We start from the raw sequence: 18,629 nt of genomic DNA, 5'->3' as shown, positions 1-18,629 counted from the left end.
TTGTGAAACCCAACACCAAATAATTATAGTACCGCCTTAGCAAACTAATTGCATTAACAACGAGCAGGGTATGTACAAGAAGCAGGGTAACACTCATGCTTATGCCTTTTTTACTAAAATTTGCTGTGATTATGCTTCTCGTTCAGCTCAGAATGTTGTTGGTTTTTTTTTTTTTCCGGATTTTCCCAGTGTAGCAGCCTTGTGCGTGTCACTAACGATGTGTTGCTCTCCTTTTCAGGACTCAGGTCCTGTGCTAAATGAAGTGCCCCAGCCTGGCACTGGCACTGACTATCCAACCTCCTTCACTTCAATCAACAAGTCTTCCTCTGCGTATCCCTCTACTACAATCGTCAATCCCACTATTGTCCTTTTGCAGCACAATCGAGGTAAGGAGACTTGCATGTAGATATTTGTGGCTCAAACTGAGCAACCTGTTATGCTATAAGGAAATGGAGAATGTGTGTGCCATGAACAATTAAGTCTAGACTAAGAGCTAACAAAGCTGCCTCCACAAGGTTGTAGTGACTGGAGCATAGAATAGGCAAGTAAGAGGTTAGAGGCATGGGACAATGTCTGCTTTTTCTAATTAGAACCTGTGTATCAGAAGCCACTCTGAGGTTGGGGGAGAGGCTTGTAACGGGACTATGTACATATGAATAAGTTATTGCAGGGTAACAGCTTATTCCGCATCAGGTGTTCTGGCATGGTGGAAAGTGTGTATGCGCTCACCTCGTTATCAATAGAAGCCAAGGTAGCTTGAAGTAGGTTCTCTCTATCTGGAAAGGTGGGTGTCTTGCTTCTTGGTTACTGCAGTGTGAAAGCAGTCATATTTTCAGTTACTGTGAAATAGATTTGGCCTCTGAATTCTCAGCAGAATTTACCCAATAGTAAATAATCTGTTTGTCCATAAGTTAAAATATGGCAATTTGTTCCTCTGTCCAAAACCGGATCAATTCAGACTAATAGTCCTTGAGCACTGGGTTTTCAGATGAATGAAACAACCATGTTGGAGCACTCCTGTGTTTACTAATCTAAGCCTTTCTCTGCCTTGCAGCAGCTCCCTCTGAACAGATAGTTGCATCTCTTTACCTCTGGCATTAGAGGGAAACTTTGCTTTTCGTTTTGTTTCTCCTGATGGCTGGCATTACCTCAGCCTCCTGGTTCATTGTGCGTCACTAAAGTCTGTAGCTTATAAAAGGGTCACACAAGTGCAGACCCACTTGCCTTGGTTTCCAGCGGACTTAGGAAACTCCAAGACAGGGCAAGGCCTGTACTCCTCATATTGTAGTCATTCTAGTTACAGGCATGCATTGATGTGCTCCTCTGCAGCCTCACATTTATTTTTTTCCAGTGCCTTTTTAAAACAGACTTCAGTCTTTGATCCTGAAGATAGTGTCTTCACTGTAGCCCAGCTGATTATAAGTGTAATGAATGGGTTATCTCTCCTTTTTTGCCAGCATCTGAAGCAGCTTTGCTTACGTGCTTTTGAATGAGGGTGTCTGGATTCCTCAACTGCTTCAAGAGGAGAAAATATTATTTGAGGCAGCCTTTTTTGTCTCAAAACTTTTTGTTTACTTTCTTGAGGTGGCATACTCATTTGGTTGGTTTGCATATTAAATCTGGAGCATTTCAGTGTCTACCACACGAGGATATTTTATTTCTGTAGATTTTAAGAACACTAGAGACAAATCTCTATAATATGATCATCCATACATACTGGCTCTGAGACAACAGATGTCAGATTGTTCTGTTTACTAATTACCTTCACAGTTAACAGTTTGTCCTGTGTGAATGTCTTGCCCCTCTGACCATTAGCACTCATGATACTGAATCCTGATAGACTGAAGAGCCTTCTCTCATCACATTTTTGTTGACTGTGATACAGATCATGGCCTGATAAGCAACTTGATCAAGTGTGTGAAGTATCTCCTTCTAATACATGATTTTCAGTCTTTATTAGTCAAACTTGTAATTTGCAAGAATCATATAGAACTGGCTTGACAAGGCATCTTAGTCACGAATCTATATTGACTGACATTGCAGGTGTCATACTATGTTTTTATTAGTAAAATCCCATATAAGTCGTTGCAATTATATATTTTTCTGGCATTATTGTCAACTTGACAGACAGATGTCCCAGACATCATACTAATGCTTTTTGAACGTTGTCATGACATTTGCTTTCCTCCTTGTCCTGTGGAGTTTCCTTTGTTTTCCAAGACATACTGAGGATGAATGTTAATTGTCCAGTGGGCTGCTCTCTCCATAACTGCTCTGTTTAGAGCAGGAAACTGTTCTAACACTCTTCAGTACAGTTTATATGAATGTGTTAATTTTCAAGCATCTGACCTCAGTTGTTATCATTTGGCATAGTCCTTAGTTACTGTTGAAGTGGAAAGTATTTCTCCATCAGGCAGTAGGATGTCAGACTTTTTTTTTTTTTTTTTTTTTCCAAATGCAGAATGGAAATAGTAATCAGATGTGTCATCTTTTCTGCTCTCTTATTAACAGTTCCACTGTGCCTACTTGGTAAAAGAACAAGATCATTGCTGCGTTTCTGCTTATTCTCCATGTACCTCAAAACCTATTTTTGAGTCTCTGAGACATTCTGTTAATTCTTTTACTTCCTTTGTCATTTTCATTCATTTCCCAGTGTCTGCGACCTACTCATAAGTATGCATTTTCTTACTTTTCCATCTTGTTATCTATTGAGGGTTTCTTACAGTTCCTTATGCTTCCATTCCTATCTAGGCTTTATTCCAGCACAGCATCAAGATTTATTTTTGCTAACTCAGTGTTTTTTAAATGGTTCTCAGATCTTAGTTACCTATTACATCTCTGTCCTGGCTGACATGATTCATATTTGTTTTCATCTTTGTGGACCTTATCTATTCAAACCTGGTTTGGTCTCATGACATATGACAAATTGTTAAAAGGTTATGATCCACCTTCTACTGAATGGTTAATTATGTTTTGTGCTGAAATCAATTCCTTCATGTCAAGATGAGGTTTAATATTAATTCCTCTTGTGTACTATGAAATACCCTCTGAATTAGAAATTTCAAGGTCATTTTCATGCTGGAAGTCTGAGGTCTCCAGTAGTTTAATTAGTCTTCAAGGTGGATAATGTGGCTTTCATTCTCCTCACTGAATTATTGATTGCTTTTTAAGGAGCTGGTTATCTTGTTCTCTGGAGTGACAGTTGCAGTAGACATCACCAACTGTCCTATTTTATGTTTTATCTGCTAGTTCATCTGTAAGCATTTAAGACCCTTTGATTTGGACCTGTCAGAGACTTAGAAACAGGTAATGGCATTTGAAGCACAGAAACTACACTATATCCTTTTTTTGTCTGCTTGATCTTACTCAGTAAGTTGTGATGACAGAGCTCATAATTTTTTCTACTGGATTTCAGCAATACCAACTGAATAAGATTTATGCTTACAAACAAGTAATTTCAGATCCTCTTGTTCATTCCTAGTACCAAGGTAAGAATTTCTTCCCTTCATATCTGCTGGTGTCTTGATTAATTTTCTTTTTGACACCTTTATTTTGCACTAAACATACTCGAATACTTGTTTCCTCTTCCCCTTTTCTTACTGGTTTCAAGTCTTGGTCTCCCCCAGTGCTCCTTCCTCTGGGGACTCTGAAGGCATCTATAGTCTTTCCTTCACTGTTACCAGCAGTTATGTTCCTCTGCTCAACCCTTTCTTTGGGAAGCCTACGAGGTCCCGGCCTTTGCTCACAGTCCCAGAACACAAGATGGAGAATGAAAGCCTCAGTGAGCTGGTGTGTGCCAGGGGCTACAACCTGTCTCTGGTCAGACAGGAGAGTGCAATAGCAGAGACGTCCTGCTCCTGCTTCTGTCTGTCAGCAGCTCTCTCCTGGTCAGAGACACAGGTGAAAAGGAATATTCCTCTTCGTGTAAAAAGTTTTGTTTGTTTGTTTTTTTCATGAAAAGTCTATTCATCCATGATATTCTTTGTGATGGAAGAGATAGGAAAGAGCTCTCAAGTGTTGACTCTTTAAACCGCATGCTTTTGTCAGGAGACCTTAGTGACTGAATCCAGTTCTCCTTAGTGAAGGCGATGACTGAAGCTGAGACCATCCTCACTCGCATCTTTTCTCCTAACTCACCAGCCTACTCCTGGTGCTGGGCTTAGAAGAGTGAACCGTGTGGCAGGTGGTTCCCATCTACTTTTCAGATTCGGATTGCTAATATTTCCTTTTCTCTGTTGCACATAAGGGTTTGTTTCATATGTTGGCAGCCGTCATGTGAGAGTAATGCACAGGAGCAGCTTGCCATCGGTGGTCAGTAGAGCAGAAGTGCTGGGGTTAAAGAACAAAGTTCATAGATATTGGTGAGGGAGCTGCACTTAGTGAGGAGGAATATCAATTTCCCTTGCTGAAGTTGATCCGCTTACTACAAATATCTAGTGAAGGTGGGTTCTGCTGGCAAACAGCGGACGACTGGAGCATTGTTAGTTACTGCAGACTTGCTTGGCAAGTGTCCCACGCCACCCCAAAGCACAGGTATTTCCTGGACAGGCATTGCATGGCATGGTTTGTTATGAATGTATAACAGGTATGATTAATATATTAAAGTTTCGAAATCTTTGCATTAACAATGGGAGCTTTCAATAGTGTTTGTATTTTGTATGTCAGTAAAATAGTTTATTCTTTTCAAATGGCTTTCATGCTTTAAATGAAGGGATTAATTGCTAGGGAGTAGAAAGAGCAGAGAACAGAGTGCTAAGAATTCTTGGTTTATTCCAAGTCATGGCTTGGGCAAGTCATTTGAGCATCCCTTTAGAAAGCAGCTTTGAGCATCAGCTTTACGGTGGTCAAACATACTGGAAGATACCACAAATGTTTCAGTCTGAGAACTCAGTAATGAGAAACCGTAAACCAAGGGGACCATTCTGAGAATCAAAGCCTTAACCAAGCTGTATCTGTGGCTCAGTAGTACATGGTGAGACTCGGCAATCACCAACAGTGACTTGGTCTTTTCCTATATCGCTTTGAAATGCTACAGCATTATTGTTTGAAAATGTACTTCATGGTAATGGTTACAGAGTTAGTTGTCAAGTTGTTTGACTCTGTGAATCTTTACTGTTTTTCAAATTGTCTGCTGTCCAACTTTTTTCATCCTCTGGTGTTAAGAAAAAAATTTTAAAAAATTTTTAAGCTGTTCTTTGCAAATGTCTCGGTCACTGCATCATGGGTTTTATATTATTCCACAAGGCTGCACCGTGGAGAAGGAGCTGTGGGCTGTCACTTTGGCAGGGTATTTGAAAACAGATTCTCTCCAGCAGCTGCTGCCATTCTGTCTACAGTGTATTTCTTGCCGCTCAGAAATGCAGCGCCAGAGCACTTGCTCTTTATGTCTCACACGTTTGTTCTGTATTTCTTTTTGTTTTATTTCTTCCTTTACCACAGAACAGCAAAAAAGGCTTAGTAGCCTGGCAGGTATGATGTGAAAGGTCTGCTACCTCCCAGCTGCTGCCTCTGCTGGAGCAAAGCTGCTGCTTTGTTAGCTTATGGAGTACCTTTAGCAAACACGCTTCCTAGGAACTGCAAAGGGATGAGTATAAATATTTGTCCTGGCTTAGTCCAGGTCACTGAATGTTTGATTCCAGTCTTTTCTCCCAATTCTACCTGTGTGGCTACATTTTAATATACTTAAACCCTAAATTACTTGTCTGTTCCTCCTAAGTCATAAGATTTACATAAAGTTTGGTTGTACCACTTGACTTTTGGGCCTGCCTTTTGAGCCTTTTAGGTTTATTCTCTTGGAGCATATTCTCAAGTTCCTCTACACAGCCATTAAAGTTAGTCTTGCTTGTGGTGAGTGGGGAGGAAGAGAAATAAAAATCAGTATTGATATGAGTCCAGGAGCAGAGGTATTTGTGCCAGATGTCAATAAATAAATGATAAAATTGTAGTATGTGAGTCTGCATGTGTGCTGCCACCCTCCTCTTCCTGGGCAGCTTTCTGCTTTTGTGATGAGTATAAGAGTCTCTCCTTGAAGGGAGAACAAGCTGTTTTCCTGGTCGTCTTTCCATCCACGCACCCCAAATAGAAGTAGCTCAGTCTGCAGTGGGCGTTATAGGAACAGCACATTGTGCACCTGTTTACCCATATTATTTTTCTTTGGTTATGGCCATAGAGAGGTGGAAGAGAACAGAGTCACAGGGAGTGCCTAAGCAATTTAAATATCACAAATAGAAACACAGGGAAGCCAATACTGCTCTTGGGCTGCTGTGAGGGCCCTGGACTAGCAGAGTGTGTCCAGAGGGGCTGACATCTGCCCCTGAGGCAACTGCTGACCTGGTCCAACCTCCTTCACCTGTGACACCAGCCTGTCCCTCCTCTCTGCTGCCACCCTGCTGAGGTGACAGTCTCAGCTCCTTCCCTTAGTGCAGGTGTTGTCTCACCGGACACACTCAGCTGTGAGTTTAACGCTTGCTTGCAAGTCTGGACAGAGGTTTCCTGTTGATTTTCCCTTTCACAAGGTGTTTCCCTTCATTACCAGGAACTCTTATATTTTCTACACTAGAGATGGCCGCAGAGCAGTTTGCTGCAGCCCAAATGATTCTCGGTCTGGAAGAGTGAAGCATGTTGTGGCATAGCTGGGTCTGCACCTGCTCTCAGTGTGCCAAAACAACCACAAAAGCTGTGGGCTGCCAGCTCTCCCCCTGCTTTTTATAATACGTTCTCTTGGTCACAGCAGTAAAACTCTCATGCTGTGCAATCCCCTGTACTGCCGCTGTTCTTGTGAAAGGATGGCACAGGTGTGCTGACTGGTGCAGTCTGCTTATTTGGGCAATTAGGCACCAGATTCGGCTCTCTGATTTTTAAATACCTCGAAGCCTGGTATATATACTCTTTTGAAATGGTCGGAGCTGCATGGCAAATATAATACATTAGCGTGATGTTTAGCCGTTATGCTCCAAGTTGTAGAGTATTGTAGGAAATCTGTGGTGAAAGATGTCTGCTTTAGTTCCTCCCTCTGCAAAGACACCTATGCAGCAGGTGTCCGTGTTTGTGGTATCAGCTGGGCAGCCAAACTGGAAGAGGCTGAAGTCCTGTGGTGCTGGGAACCTGGCAGGGTGTGCAGGAGGGGCTTGTCCTAATACCACTCATGCTGGCAGACAGGCCTGTCCTGTCTCCAGGGTGTTAGTCCAGCACCTTCAACCAGTTCTAAGTGCACTCTAAAAAATGCTTTTGAAAACTCCTTCAAAATACATTTAACTGGCTGGTAGATTTTCCCCCTGGCTATGCCATCCTACGTAGCTCCCAAACCTTCAGGTTATAATATTGAGATATGAATTCATGGTTGGGGGATGGCTGGCACAGTCCAGATGGTGGGTTTTATTTTTGTTAAATCATCAAAATAAAGATTTTGCTTAGAATCATGGCTGTGGCACTGGGAAAACAGATTGCGATACGTTTACCCTGTCATTTTACATCTATCTTAGGTATTTTGAAGACTATCGTCATAGTTTCAGATGGGGTCTACCTGGCAAACAGCCAAATACTTTCCCAATGCATGGAGCAAGGGAACTGAAGAGAAATAATATGTATTTACTAGTTCTGTTAAAAAAGATCTTTGTCACCTTCTCTGGCATTTAATTCTTTAGCCTGCAGAAAATGACTTTTCTAGACCAGAAGCTCAGGACTTGTAACATCAGCAGTGATGATAAGTAATGGAGGAATGTTGTGACTTTTCCTAAAATTTGCATCCTCTCCACATATCCTCATCCACATCCAAAAACCCACTTCCTTTTGGCCTTCAAGATCTGTTTCTGGAGGCTTAGTAAGGAGTTTAGTAATGGGAATAGACTGAATATTTTCTACAAAATGGAGAGCCCTGTACACCAGGGACACAAAAAGACTGAAAGACAGTGGACACATATTCACAGGGAAGGGAAGTAGGTTGAAATTACTAAACAAGGATTTAGTAGATGCTTTGCTCCATTTTGAACATTTATAAACATTATTTAATTTTTCTTAAAGAGGAGGAACACCTAAGGTTGGATGGTAATTTCAAACCAAGCACTCAAACACAGATCTTTCACATACTGTGTTTTGCAGGGCAGAATTGTGTTTGCTCAAGGTACCAACAGACCAATGCTGTGTTATGCATGAGCCTTTCCTCTTCTAAATGCCCCTTTCAGATTTCTGCACATTTAATGGCTTTGGGCAGTATGGTGATGTGCATGTGAATAAACATCTCTCTCTTTCTCTTCAATGCATGCAGTGATGTAAAAACGATAGGACATGGCAAAGTCTTGATGAGGCAGACTGGTAGAATCACAGATGTTTCCAGAAAATCCACATAGAAAAGGTCCTCGGCAGAGCCTAAGGGTTGTTGTGCTGCAGCTCTCCAGAGCATAGCAGAGCTTCAGAGCAGCCTGAGCTCCCTGGGTTCCTTGGCCAGTGATGGTGCCTGCTGCTACATGTGGGTGTAAACCGCGCACCATCAAGGAATTCCAGGTAGAAGCAAAGCAGTCTGGAGCAATTAGTTGTTTACCCCAATCTTTGTGCAGACTCATGTGCAAGAGGAATCATATATATGCTAAACAAGAGTGTAATTTGTTGTTTACGAACTCCGGTTGGGGCACAGAGTTGAATTGGAAGCATCATGTACTGACTGTAACAAATGGGATTGTCAGGCAGGTGAGTGCAGGCTGTTAAAAAGTAGTGCCCCACTACCATGTAGGATGCTCAAAATCACCAGCAGGAAAAGATGACTTTTTGATGAAGAATGAGATTGCAAAGTTGCTAATTGGTCAAAAAGACTTAAAAAAACCAAGTGCCAAACAGTTCTTGAAACAAAAATTTTCTGTTATCTTACTTACATGATGGCTGAAGCTGTCATGAGATACACAAAGGTGGCTACCTGAGAGATGCTAGCCTGTTTTGTTGGCATCTAATATTTTCATGGTTGGCTTCCTTCAGTCCAGATGCTAACCGCAGCTTGCAGTGACACAGTCTGTCTCATCAACTACTTGCTAGGATTTTTGCCTTTAAAAAGTGGAATACGGTAATGTGGTGAAATGCTGGGATGAGATAAGAATCCCCCATTTTAATTTCCAGATTCAGTGCCAGACAGACTAGTTTCTGATAAAGTTGATTCAGCATTCATACGGGACAAGCCAGCTCTGGAGACAGCACCAAGAGGGAAGAGGGCAATGGAGGAGAAGAGAAGCATTGTCAAGAGCCCTCAGCGCATGTCTGATACCTCCGTCGATGATATTGGCATTCCACTGAGGGTAAGGCAATGCAAACCCTGGGCCAGGTTCTGCCTGCATTGGGACTTGGGGCATTTGCTAAAGCTCCAGAGACTGCAGAGCTTTGAGGGAAGATATAATTCTAGTTCCAATTTATTTTATTATTAACACTTCTCTTTGCTATCAATGACTTGTTTCAGCTGCCTCGGGGTGGGGAAATTAAAAATTAATATCTCTTTTCATCATATTTGAGAATATTCGTTTCTGTTCTTCTATTTCATTCACACCTAGCAGCTAAGGGAGAGTTTTGTCTCATTTTAGACATGTTAAAGGCAGATATCTCTTTTATACAATATATTTAAGTTCATTCAGTGTTGAGGAGACATTATCATTAAATCATATAATCAATTATTAGTCTATTCTTAAAATCAGTATTGGAGTGACTTGAACTTTAAACTGTCCATTGAATAGTTAGGAAATCAGTATGTATAACTAAATTAGGCAAGGTATCTACTTTTAGATGTCAAATCAAATTCACATGCAAAACCTTCCACACTATCTACAGTTCTGCACAAGTTGCAACCTACCCCTACAAAGCTCGTACGTTATTAGTAACTTGTGTGAAGCCTGTAGCTTCATTATATGAGTTTATATATTTAAGTAAAATCACTCATCTTTTAAAGTATGGATTTCAAATAGCCTTGATTTTTAGGTAGTCAATGATGATAAATGGAATAGGAAGCAGAGTGTAAGCATTTTTCATTGGAAGATTTGTAAGAACTTTGAAAGGCTGGTAGAATTCATGGTTGTGATTATTTATGTGTATATTCATTTTTCCAATAGAATACTGACAGATCAAAGGACTGGTACAAGACAATGTTCAAACAGATCCACAAGATAAATAGAGGTACTGTAACACAGATGTTTATTTATTTTAAAAGACCACCTTGATAATATTTTGTTTCATTCATGTGAAGAATTGTACCGGATGTTAAATAAAAGCATTTTGTGTTAACTACTGTTTGCTCTGCACCACAGAATTCAACTGATGTATTTAAAATCTCTGAAGTCAAAGGTGAGAGAACAGTGAAGTCCAAAGAAGGGTCTGAGTTGTTCTGAAAGGTGAACTGCAGTGCCCTCATGAGATCAAGAGTACTATTTGACATCAGAAAGTTGCTAGTAATTCTATACTTAGAGAAAATAGATCCCTGAACTCCAATTATAGCAGATAACCCCATTCCCACAGACTGTCCCACAGACAGGTAGTAAGTTGTCATTGAAACTGCTCTGTGTATAAGAGAAAACCTTTTACACTGTAAAGCATTAGTATCTGCATAATAAAGCTTGATTTGGAGCTCACTGAAACCAATGGAAAGGTTTCCATTGATGTTTGGTGAGTTCAGAATCTGAACTCTGCTTTTCCTAAACCCTGGATTTTCTTCTTTCAAAACCTAAAATTGTGGCGAGCTATTGCAAACTTCATACTGGTGCACTCTCAGGGAATCCCCGACTTTGGGGCACTTCTGTGCCTGGCTGCTGATACGTTCACGTTTGTTCTTCTGTGTGAGAAATGGCTGCAGCCGCATTTGCAAACTGAACCCTCTGAACAGCCTGACGTGCAGGCAAATGCAATTCGGAACTGCGCTTATATAATAAAACATCGAGCATGCAAAACTGGAGCTGTATTTGCCGCTGCAGGTGCTGTCGTGATGAGCTTTATGCATATATAGGTGCTGTGTGGTATTGGATGGAACGAGAAAGAGTTAAAGTTTCCTAATCCCAGTGCTCCTAACAGAGGCTCCTCAGTTCAGCCAGAGCCTGTGTTCTGGAGGAGGAGGAGGAGGAGGAGTTCAGTCTCCTCAGCTTCCCGGATCTCTCGCAGGGCCGAGATAGGCAAGGCAGCAATGACCAAATAGGTATCTATGTTGTGTCGTGCTGGAACATCAGCACAAGAGGGACTGTTCTGCAGCTCTTATGGATCCTTGTCTCGATGTTCTTCCCCTTTAAATCTGTCCTCTCTGTTCTTTTTTGCAAATCATGTTCCTCTCCTTAGACACTCCTGAAGAAAACCCTTATTGCCCTACCTACATATTTCCTGAACTTCCTGAAATCCAGCAAAAAACTGAAGGTACCAGAAGTTTAGTCAGAGTATCTGTTGTCTTGTGCTTTGAGTTAACTCTACTGTAGCACCCTAATAGTAACTAGATTCAGGTTCTAGATTTCCATTACCCATGTGTTACACTGGCTGGAAATTTAGTTATACCCAGTGTACATTCTTGTGTGATGCATAAAATAACTAAATCTTTGCTAATCCATTAATCTTTTTTTTTAAGTATGATGCCATTTACTCTAGTATTATTAAAGTAGGCAATAAAATCATGTGGTGATAGGAAATTGGGGGATGAAGCAGAACCTCCACTTCACTGTGGATAGTCTCAAAATCCACTGCTTTTCTCTGCTGCAGAAGACAATCCTTATTCTCCTACATACCAGTTTCCTGCGTCTACTCCTAGTCCTATCTCTGAAGGTAATAATAAAGGACCATATCTATTTTTCTGCACAATTGCTGCCTTATCCATTTGTTTTCTTCCTGGAGTGTTTTCTAGTTGCTGAGCATTATGCTGCCTCATAATGATTTGCTGCACTCTAAGCATTGCCTTGACTGTATGATACCTTTTTGGCTTTGCAGTGCTCTTCTGGCTTTGTAACTAGTATTTGACTAACGCTGCAGACTTGGGGTTTGCTTGGTTTTATGTGCTTATCAGTTGTAATTAGCCGTGTGCGTGCAGTGATTATTTAACATGCCTAGAATGCTGACTTACCTGTAAAGATGTGGTTTAAATGAGATTTCTCCCACCCCCCTTTCAGCTCAATACACTTCATTAATTATTTACTTTTGGTTTTGAATATTAACACAGTATGAGGGCCAGACCCAAAATGCCACTGAAGTCTATTGGTAAAAAGGCTGCTTGCTTCAGTGGGTTTTGGATCAGTCCCTCAATATAGTATTTTAAAATAAATGTAACTTGGTAACGTAGGTTCAGGGCTGGCCTTAGGTGCACTTGGCATATCTAGGCAAGGACAGAGTTTGACAGTCTCATCAGCATATTTTGCAACTTGAAATAACACTATCTTTACCTTACCCTCTTTGTGTAGTCAGCAGATTCCTTTAAACTACATGTACAAACCAGGATGCTTTGCAGTCATGTTTCAGGGATGGTGAAATAGTATCTATTGCAGTGATAATCCTGTAACTGTGTGCATATGTACGAAAACACTTATATATGAGAAACACTGGAATCCACTGCACACATTGGATCATTGGATATAGAGGCATTTCCTGATTGGCAAATTGTTGACGGTGACAGCCTTGTTGGCTCGGTGCTTTGGTATCGCTTTTGATCCTGCAGTTTAGGAACTTGCCTACTTAGCCTGTGCCTCAAGCCAACCCTGATGAGACTAGTAATTTATATTCATATATAATTAATTCAATGTTTATATTAAACACCCGGTGGGTACAGTATAAGAATAGAGCACACAGTATGGGTTCTAGCTGAGATGCTCAAAGAAGACTAGGAGATGTAAGGTGCATTTCACTGTTAAAATGAGTGCAGACGAGCGTCATACAGGTATCTAAGATACTTGCTCGTTTCTTGGTGAAACCTATTAGGTGAAGAGTCCTGTCTTGCAAATCATAATGCAGTGTAAATTATTTTTTATTGGCAGAATGGTATGTGGATATGGACAGACAGAAACAGAGACCAAATAACTAGTTGATAAAGGAGTTTTACAGAGATTCAATTTTGTTGTTTGTAATGAAGTTTGAAAATACATTTTACTGTTCTCTGAACTGATGTAGTTTGCAAAACTAATGATGATAATATATTAAGAGTCTGCCCATAAATGTCCCCTGTGCGCTTACAAAGTGCATATGAAAATAATTTCCTGGTTTAGGTAGTTGAAATTTTATTGGACCAAACATATGCTCTTTATTCTCAATACATTGGGAAATATTTCTGTAATATGTTCTTGGATTCTTTCCTTGATAAGGAATCCAGACTGTCTGATGATGTAGATGGATTGGAGTGCATGTTTCATGTTTGGAAAACATTTCAAAGTGATGTACTCAGCTGCAAAGTGTTCATGCAAAAATGGATTGAATCAGTATCAGAGTTTGGATATCCTAGAAACATCAAGATTTGGGCTCCCCTCTAAACTACTTTTGGAGTCTAAGGGTATTGAAATGTAGAGATTTTGGCCAACCCTTTTAAAAAAGAAAAATCTGCAGATTCTCTAGGAACTACAGGGGAAAGTTCTCTTCTTGCTAAAGGAATCAGATTTTAAAACTACAAGTTGTGATATTCTGCTCCATTAAGGAGGGTCCCATGGATAAAATGAAGCTCTGAGGACCGGGAGACATTGTTTTAATGCTCACCTCTGATTTACCCTTTAAGCTTTATCAAGTCATTCCAGATTTCTGTGTTTCAGTATTCACTGCTGTAAAAAGGGAAGAAATGTAGGCACTCTTCTTCATAAGATACTTGAAGAGACAGAACTTACCTGTTCTCCTTATTATTGTAGATATTAGAATATTAGCAATTGTAAAATAGCACTTATCTGCAGTGATTTTTTTTTTCCTGTATGGTTTTGCTGTCTGAATGATGAGCTATAATATTGACATTTCTCTTCAAGTAAGTAATTTTTTTTTTCATTATTCATCAGCACTAAATGATACTATGAGAGGTGAATGGCTGTGAAGATAGTTTTAGACATTTGTTCATCTGTACTTGTAGGGACAGAGAGTTTTGAGATCTACCGAGTACTTTACTGTCTGAATAAACCCATCTTTTATATAGGAATATCAGTAAATTTTGTCAGCAATTCAGTGTAGTAACATTACATAAATAAATATTTGTTTTCTGTCATTTAGGTTTAAAATATGGGAATTGGCTTGAAGATTGACCTATATTTTTTAAAACAAAGGTTATGATAAGCACAGTATAGTCAATAACCATCTGTTTGGAACTTTAACTTTCTAATACATTCACCGAGATAATTCAACAGAGGGGCTAGAAGTTAAGGTTTCTTTGACCCTTCCTGAAAGGCTTGATTAAGCCTAGAGTGCAATTTCAGGTCAGCTGTGTTAGCCAGATTGTTTTTTCCAGCAGATGAGATTGGCTGTAGGAGCTGATTGATGTCCTCCTTGAGAGAAGAGCTGGAAATTGTTTCCATCTGTTGATCGGCATCACTAAATTCACGTAGCACTTTTTTAGTATGTTCTTTTCTTATCTAGCTTATTCTAGCTTCATCCTGTCTTTTTCTCTCTGTCACTTTCAGTGGTTTCTTCACAGAAGCATTAATAATACCTTTGCTCGCAGTTCTCATTGCAGTCATTGCATTGTACTTTCCTGTATTTTGTCTTGGAGTCCTGCAGGTGTCTCATATAGACATCCCTGCAAGTTTGAGCCCTCAGCAGCAGAGAAAGGAGATGGGCCTGTGGGTCCAGTTTCCAGGTCCCATCCCAACTCCCCTTGCTACTACCTATAGTTCATTGAGGATTCATTCCAAAGCTGTTGAAGATGGTGGAAAGGTACTGTTAGGATTTTTGATCAAGTCAAAGCCTCTCTGGCCATCACCTGTGGAGTGGGAGGTGGTAATGCTGCCATCCTCCCATCTTGTTTTGGGGCACATCTGCCTTGTGTGCTACAGTACCATGTTATCTGTCATCAAGGCAGGATGTGGTTCCATGGCCCGGGTCAGCAGTTGTGTCCTGGAAACTATATTGGTGTGTTGGTGCAGCGCAGCACTTTTGTTATTAAAGTTGTTCAGCTTGGGGGCCAGACCACACCACTCAGTTACACTAATGTCATTGCTGGCTCGTTGAGAGCTGCTTGAATATCTTTCTTGCATTCTGTAGACATGTCTTTCCTATTTAAAAGGTACACTCTTCAGAACAAGTACAGTCTCTTGGTGCAAGTACATGTTTGTGTCGTGCCAGGAACATTAGCTGCACTTAAAAGATAATCAGTCAGTGAACATACTTCAACTTGGTGTGCAAGTTAATACAAGGAGGATGTCCCAGTGATTATTGTATGCAATTGGGACCAGGACTCCTCAGTTCTATTACTGTGTCTAGCACCTAATGAGTTATTTTAGGCAGGTACTATGGCTTTTAGATCCTCAATTTATCTTTCAGCTTTTGATAAAGTGGATCTAATAACCCTTGCTGTAGAGGAGTTTTGTGATAAAAACTGATGGTTTTCTAAAGTGCTTTGAGACCCTGGAGAAAGGTATTAGTGTAAGTAGTACATCAATATTTATATCTAATCTCGGAATTATTTTTAAATGCAATTGAAACCTCATTGGGATTTTCTTTTTTAAGATCCTCTCCCTGTGGTAAGTATTGGGCGTATCACTCAATCTATAGCCAATGTATTAGTAGAAGAAATGAAAAGGGTCTCTGGTGCTTCTTCTTTGGGGCTTTTTAGCTCATTTGCAAAATGCTTTTGTCTTTCAGACGAAGATTCTGATTCATACTCTCCTCGTTACTCCTATTCTGAGGACAGTAAGTAATTCACGTTTCTTATATAATCTGTGAAACAGAAAGGACACGTAAAATGTCTATTTATTTGCCTCTTATCCAGTTCACCAGTATTCACATATCTGACTTATCTTACAGGTAGAACCCAGCTTTCGGTTCCCCGCTCCAAGAGTGAGATGGACAATATTGATTCAGAGAAGGTTGTTAAGAGGTCTGCCACTTTGCCACTGCCAAACCGTACTTCATTGCGGAAATCAAGCCCCGAAAGGTGACCTGAATTAAGATATATTTGCATCAGTACTGGAAGGATCTCTGAAACCTGGGAATGGGAAGGGAGCAAAGGTGGAAACTTTAGGTCCACAACTCCAGTTAAACATTTTGGGGGAATCTGTCTCTTCTACTAGACAGCAGTGACCTCCTTCATTGTCACAGCCCAGTCCCCCATTTTGTCTGTCCTTTATTACCAGGCGTCACATAGTCTGTGGCATAGTTTCCTGCCTGGGTGAGGAGTGTTTCCCTGGGTGTCGTGCTGATACAGTGCCTCCTACAGAGGCACATTGGAAACGCTTGTCTCAGTGTGATGCAGTAAAGGCACCTCAGAATATAACCAAGTAGCAATAATTGTGGAGAAGCAAAATATGGATTTATGTTGAGCCTTGGTAGAAGTTTTGTTGCATTTTCCATCTCTGAGGAGTCCCACCTGTATGAACTTCATTGGAAGTAGGTTCTGGTTAGTGGTGTCATTTCTGATCTTTCAAGATGACTTCCCTCCTGGTTTTTTGCTTTGTTTATTACCATGTATTTTAAACCTCTTCGTAATAATAATGAATGTGTTTACCAAATTAAGGGAAAGCAGAATGAGCAATGGATATTTTATGTCCTGCTGAATTCTCCTAGCTCTTGAACTGCTCCTCCCTCCCTCACCAATGTCCACATGCTCTTAATGTTTTTCACTTGCTGCTTCGAATGAGCAATGCTGTAATTTGAGATAGCTAATTCAATGAGCATCTCAGTCCACCGGATCAGGAGACAAAGTTTGCTGATAGAACGTGTCTTCCTTATGCAGGAATTGAAGGCATAGTATGTTGGCCTTCCAAGAAAACTCTTGCAAGTGAAAGGATTACAACAATAAGCACTTACTATTATCTAGTGACAAAACAGTGTTTTACCAGGGAGAAGTTTCTCTGGGGTTGTAATCTGAAGCAATCAAGTTTATTCTAGACAGCAAAGATCAACCTTGTTGAAATTTGTACACTGTTTGTGGGCCAGTCATTTAAAAAAAAAAATAGTCTCTCTTAAACCAGTGGAGAGTGTACGGGAAACTGTGAATTGTTCCTGTCCTAAAGCAGGTCAGCAGGGTAAGTGGGAGGAAACCTGGCGCAGCTGTATTGGTTAGATATCTCACTTTTATTTGGTGAATGCTGGGTGAGGTGAATCCACATACAACATTGCCCATCAAAGGGAACATATCAAGAGCAGGATCAGAATTAGTTTACCAGCTTAAATGGCCTGATTTCTGGGCTTTTTCAGGGGCAATGGTTATTCTGCATGAGGTATTTGAATATATTACTTTTGAGAGGAGCTGGACATTGTAGGATATCAACCCAGAGTGCTTTGTGACTACTGTTGTCTGAACTGTGCCACTGTGGACCCTGGAAGAAATTACGGTGGTTTGGATAGTCAGTGGACTGTTCTTAGTTATCTTTAGATATACCAGTCTGAAATAATTCATTCGTGTCTCAAGAAAGGAGCCACTCTTGGACTCCAGAGGGCCCCCAGAGTCCAGAGCAGTAGTAGTGAGGTAATCAGTGATGTGGCTAAATTGAAGAAGTTTAGCAGAAGAGATTTAATCTGAGTTCTGCTTAAAGTTTGGGCATGTTCATATTTGTGAGCTTAGTTGAAACCCATCACTAAACTATTTCCAGTCAGGAAAGATAGGGAAACCTGCAAGTTTACTGAAAGTACTTGGAAGAAACTCCCTCTGCTCCAATGGTTTCAGCAGCTGCGCTGTATCAAACTCTGCCGGCTATAGACAAACAAATATATGCCTGGAGCCGTCTCTGAACTGTTCCTCTTGCAGCAGGCTCCTTTCCTAGATTAGAAAAAGCATCCTGATTAAACCAGTATTACCAGGGAACGATGCCTGTGAAAAGGAAGCGTTTGTCTCCACGGAAACCACAGTGTTTTGGGTTAATTGATCTTCCTTTCCTCAGGACTGACTGGGAGCCTCCAGACAAGAAGGTGGACACCAGAAAATACCGTGCTGAGCCCAGGAGCATTTATGACTATCAGCCAGGAAAGTCCTCAGTTCTGAACAGTGAAAAGATGGTAATGTTTGTTTTATCCTAGTTTGTGCCTTTATTCTTTGTAAAATACTCTTCAAGTGCTTGTCCAGTTCCATTCTGATAAGATTCTTTATGCTTACATTGCAGTGCTCATGTGATGCATTTCCCACATATTTTGTTTTGAAAACTGTTTTGCATAACTTCCTAACATTTTTGTTCTCTATAAAGCAAGATCCAGGAGGGCTGAGAGGCTTTTTTTCCTTTTGGATGTGTTGTTTTCTGTGTTAAGTATGGATCACTAACCCTAGTTTTTAATCCCTGTTTGACACTGTGACCTGTTCAGCAGCTGTTTTGCCAGCTGTACTTTTTCTAGGGCACAGCATCAGTTGATGCAGGAGGTTGAAGGCATTATACAACAAAGCAGGCTGGTTCAGCTTCTGTGTTCCTCTGATGCTTTAAACCCCGAACAACTCATTTTTAGAGCGCCTGTAATGTGCCTTGGGGGATGCCTCTGAGGTGCACTAGGACACGGCCATCTCCCCGAGCTGCTGGCTTTCCCAGCTGGAT

The 18,629-nt window shown here is 40.7% G+C and overlaps 1 protein-coding gene across 41 annotated transcripts in view; it reads left to right on the top strand.

Moving 5' to 3' along the window:
* SORBS1 (sorbin and SH3 domain containing 1) overlaps positions 1 to 18,629 on the top strand; it is a 148,026-nt gene that overhangs the window by 92,943 nt on the left and 36,454 nt on the right. For 30 of the 41 annotated variants that reach the window (XM_065638382.1, XM_065638383.1, XM_065638385.1 and 27 more), the window contains 9 exons: positions 239 to 386; positions 5,440 to 5,469; positions 9,103 to 9,278; positions 10,080 to 10,143; positions 11,290 to 11,364; positions 11,701 to 11,763; positions 15,754 to 15,801; positions 15,916 to 16,045; positions 17,991 to 18,105. In XM_065638382.1, coding sequence (XP_065494454.1) covers positions 239 to 386; positions 5,440 to 5,469; positions 9,103 to 9,278; positions 10,080 to 10,143; positions 11,290 to 11,364; positions 11,701 to 11,763; positions 15,754 to 15,801; positions 15,916 to 16,045; positions 17,991 to 18,105 — 849 coding nt within the window. The remainder of the gene's footprint in view (positions 1 to 238; positions 387 to 5,439; positions 5,470 to 9,102; positions 9,279 to 10,079; positions 10,144 to 11,289; positions 11,365 to 11,700; positions 11,764 to 15,753; positions 15,802 to 15,915; positions 16,046 to 17,990; positions 18,106 to 18,629) is intronic. The other 11 variants (XM_065638413.1, XM_065638410.1, XM_065638392.1 and 8 more) reach the window with 2 other exon arrangements.

Source organism: Caloenas nicobarica, chromosome 7 (genome assembly GCF_036013445.1).
Source record: "Caloenas nicobarica isolate bCalNic1 chromosome 7, bCalNic1.hap1, whole genome shotgun sequence".
Lineage (NCBI taxonomy): Eukaryota > Metazoa > Chordata > Aves > Columbiformes > Columbidae > Caloenas > Caloenas nicobarica.
This window is presented reverse-complemented; position numbering and strand designations above follow the sequence as displayed.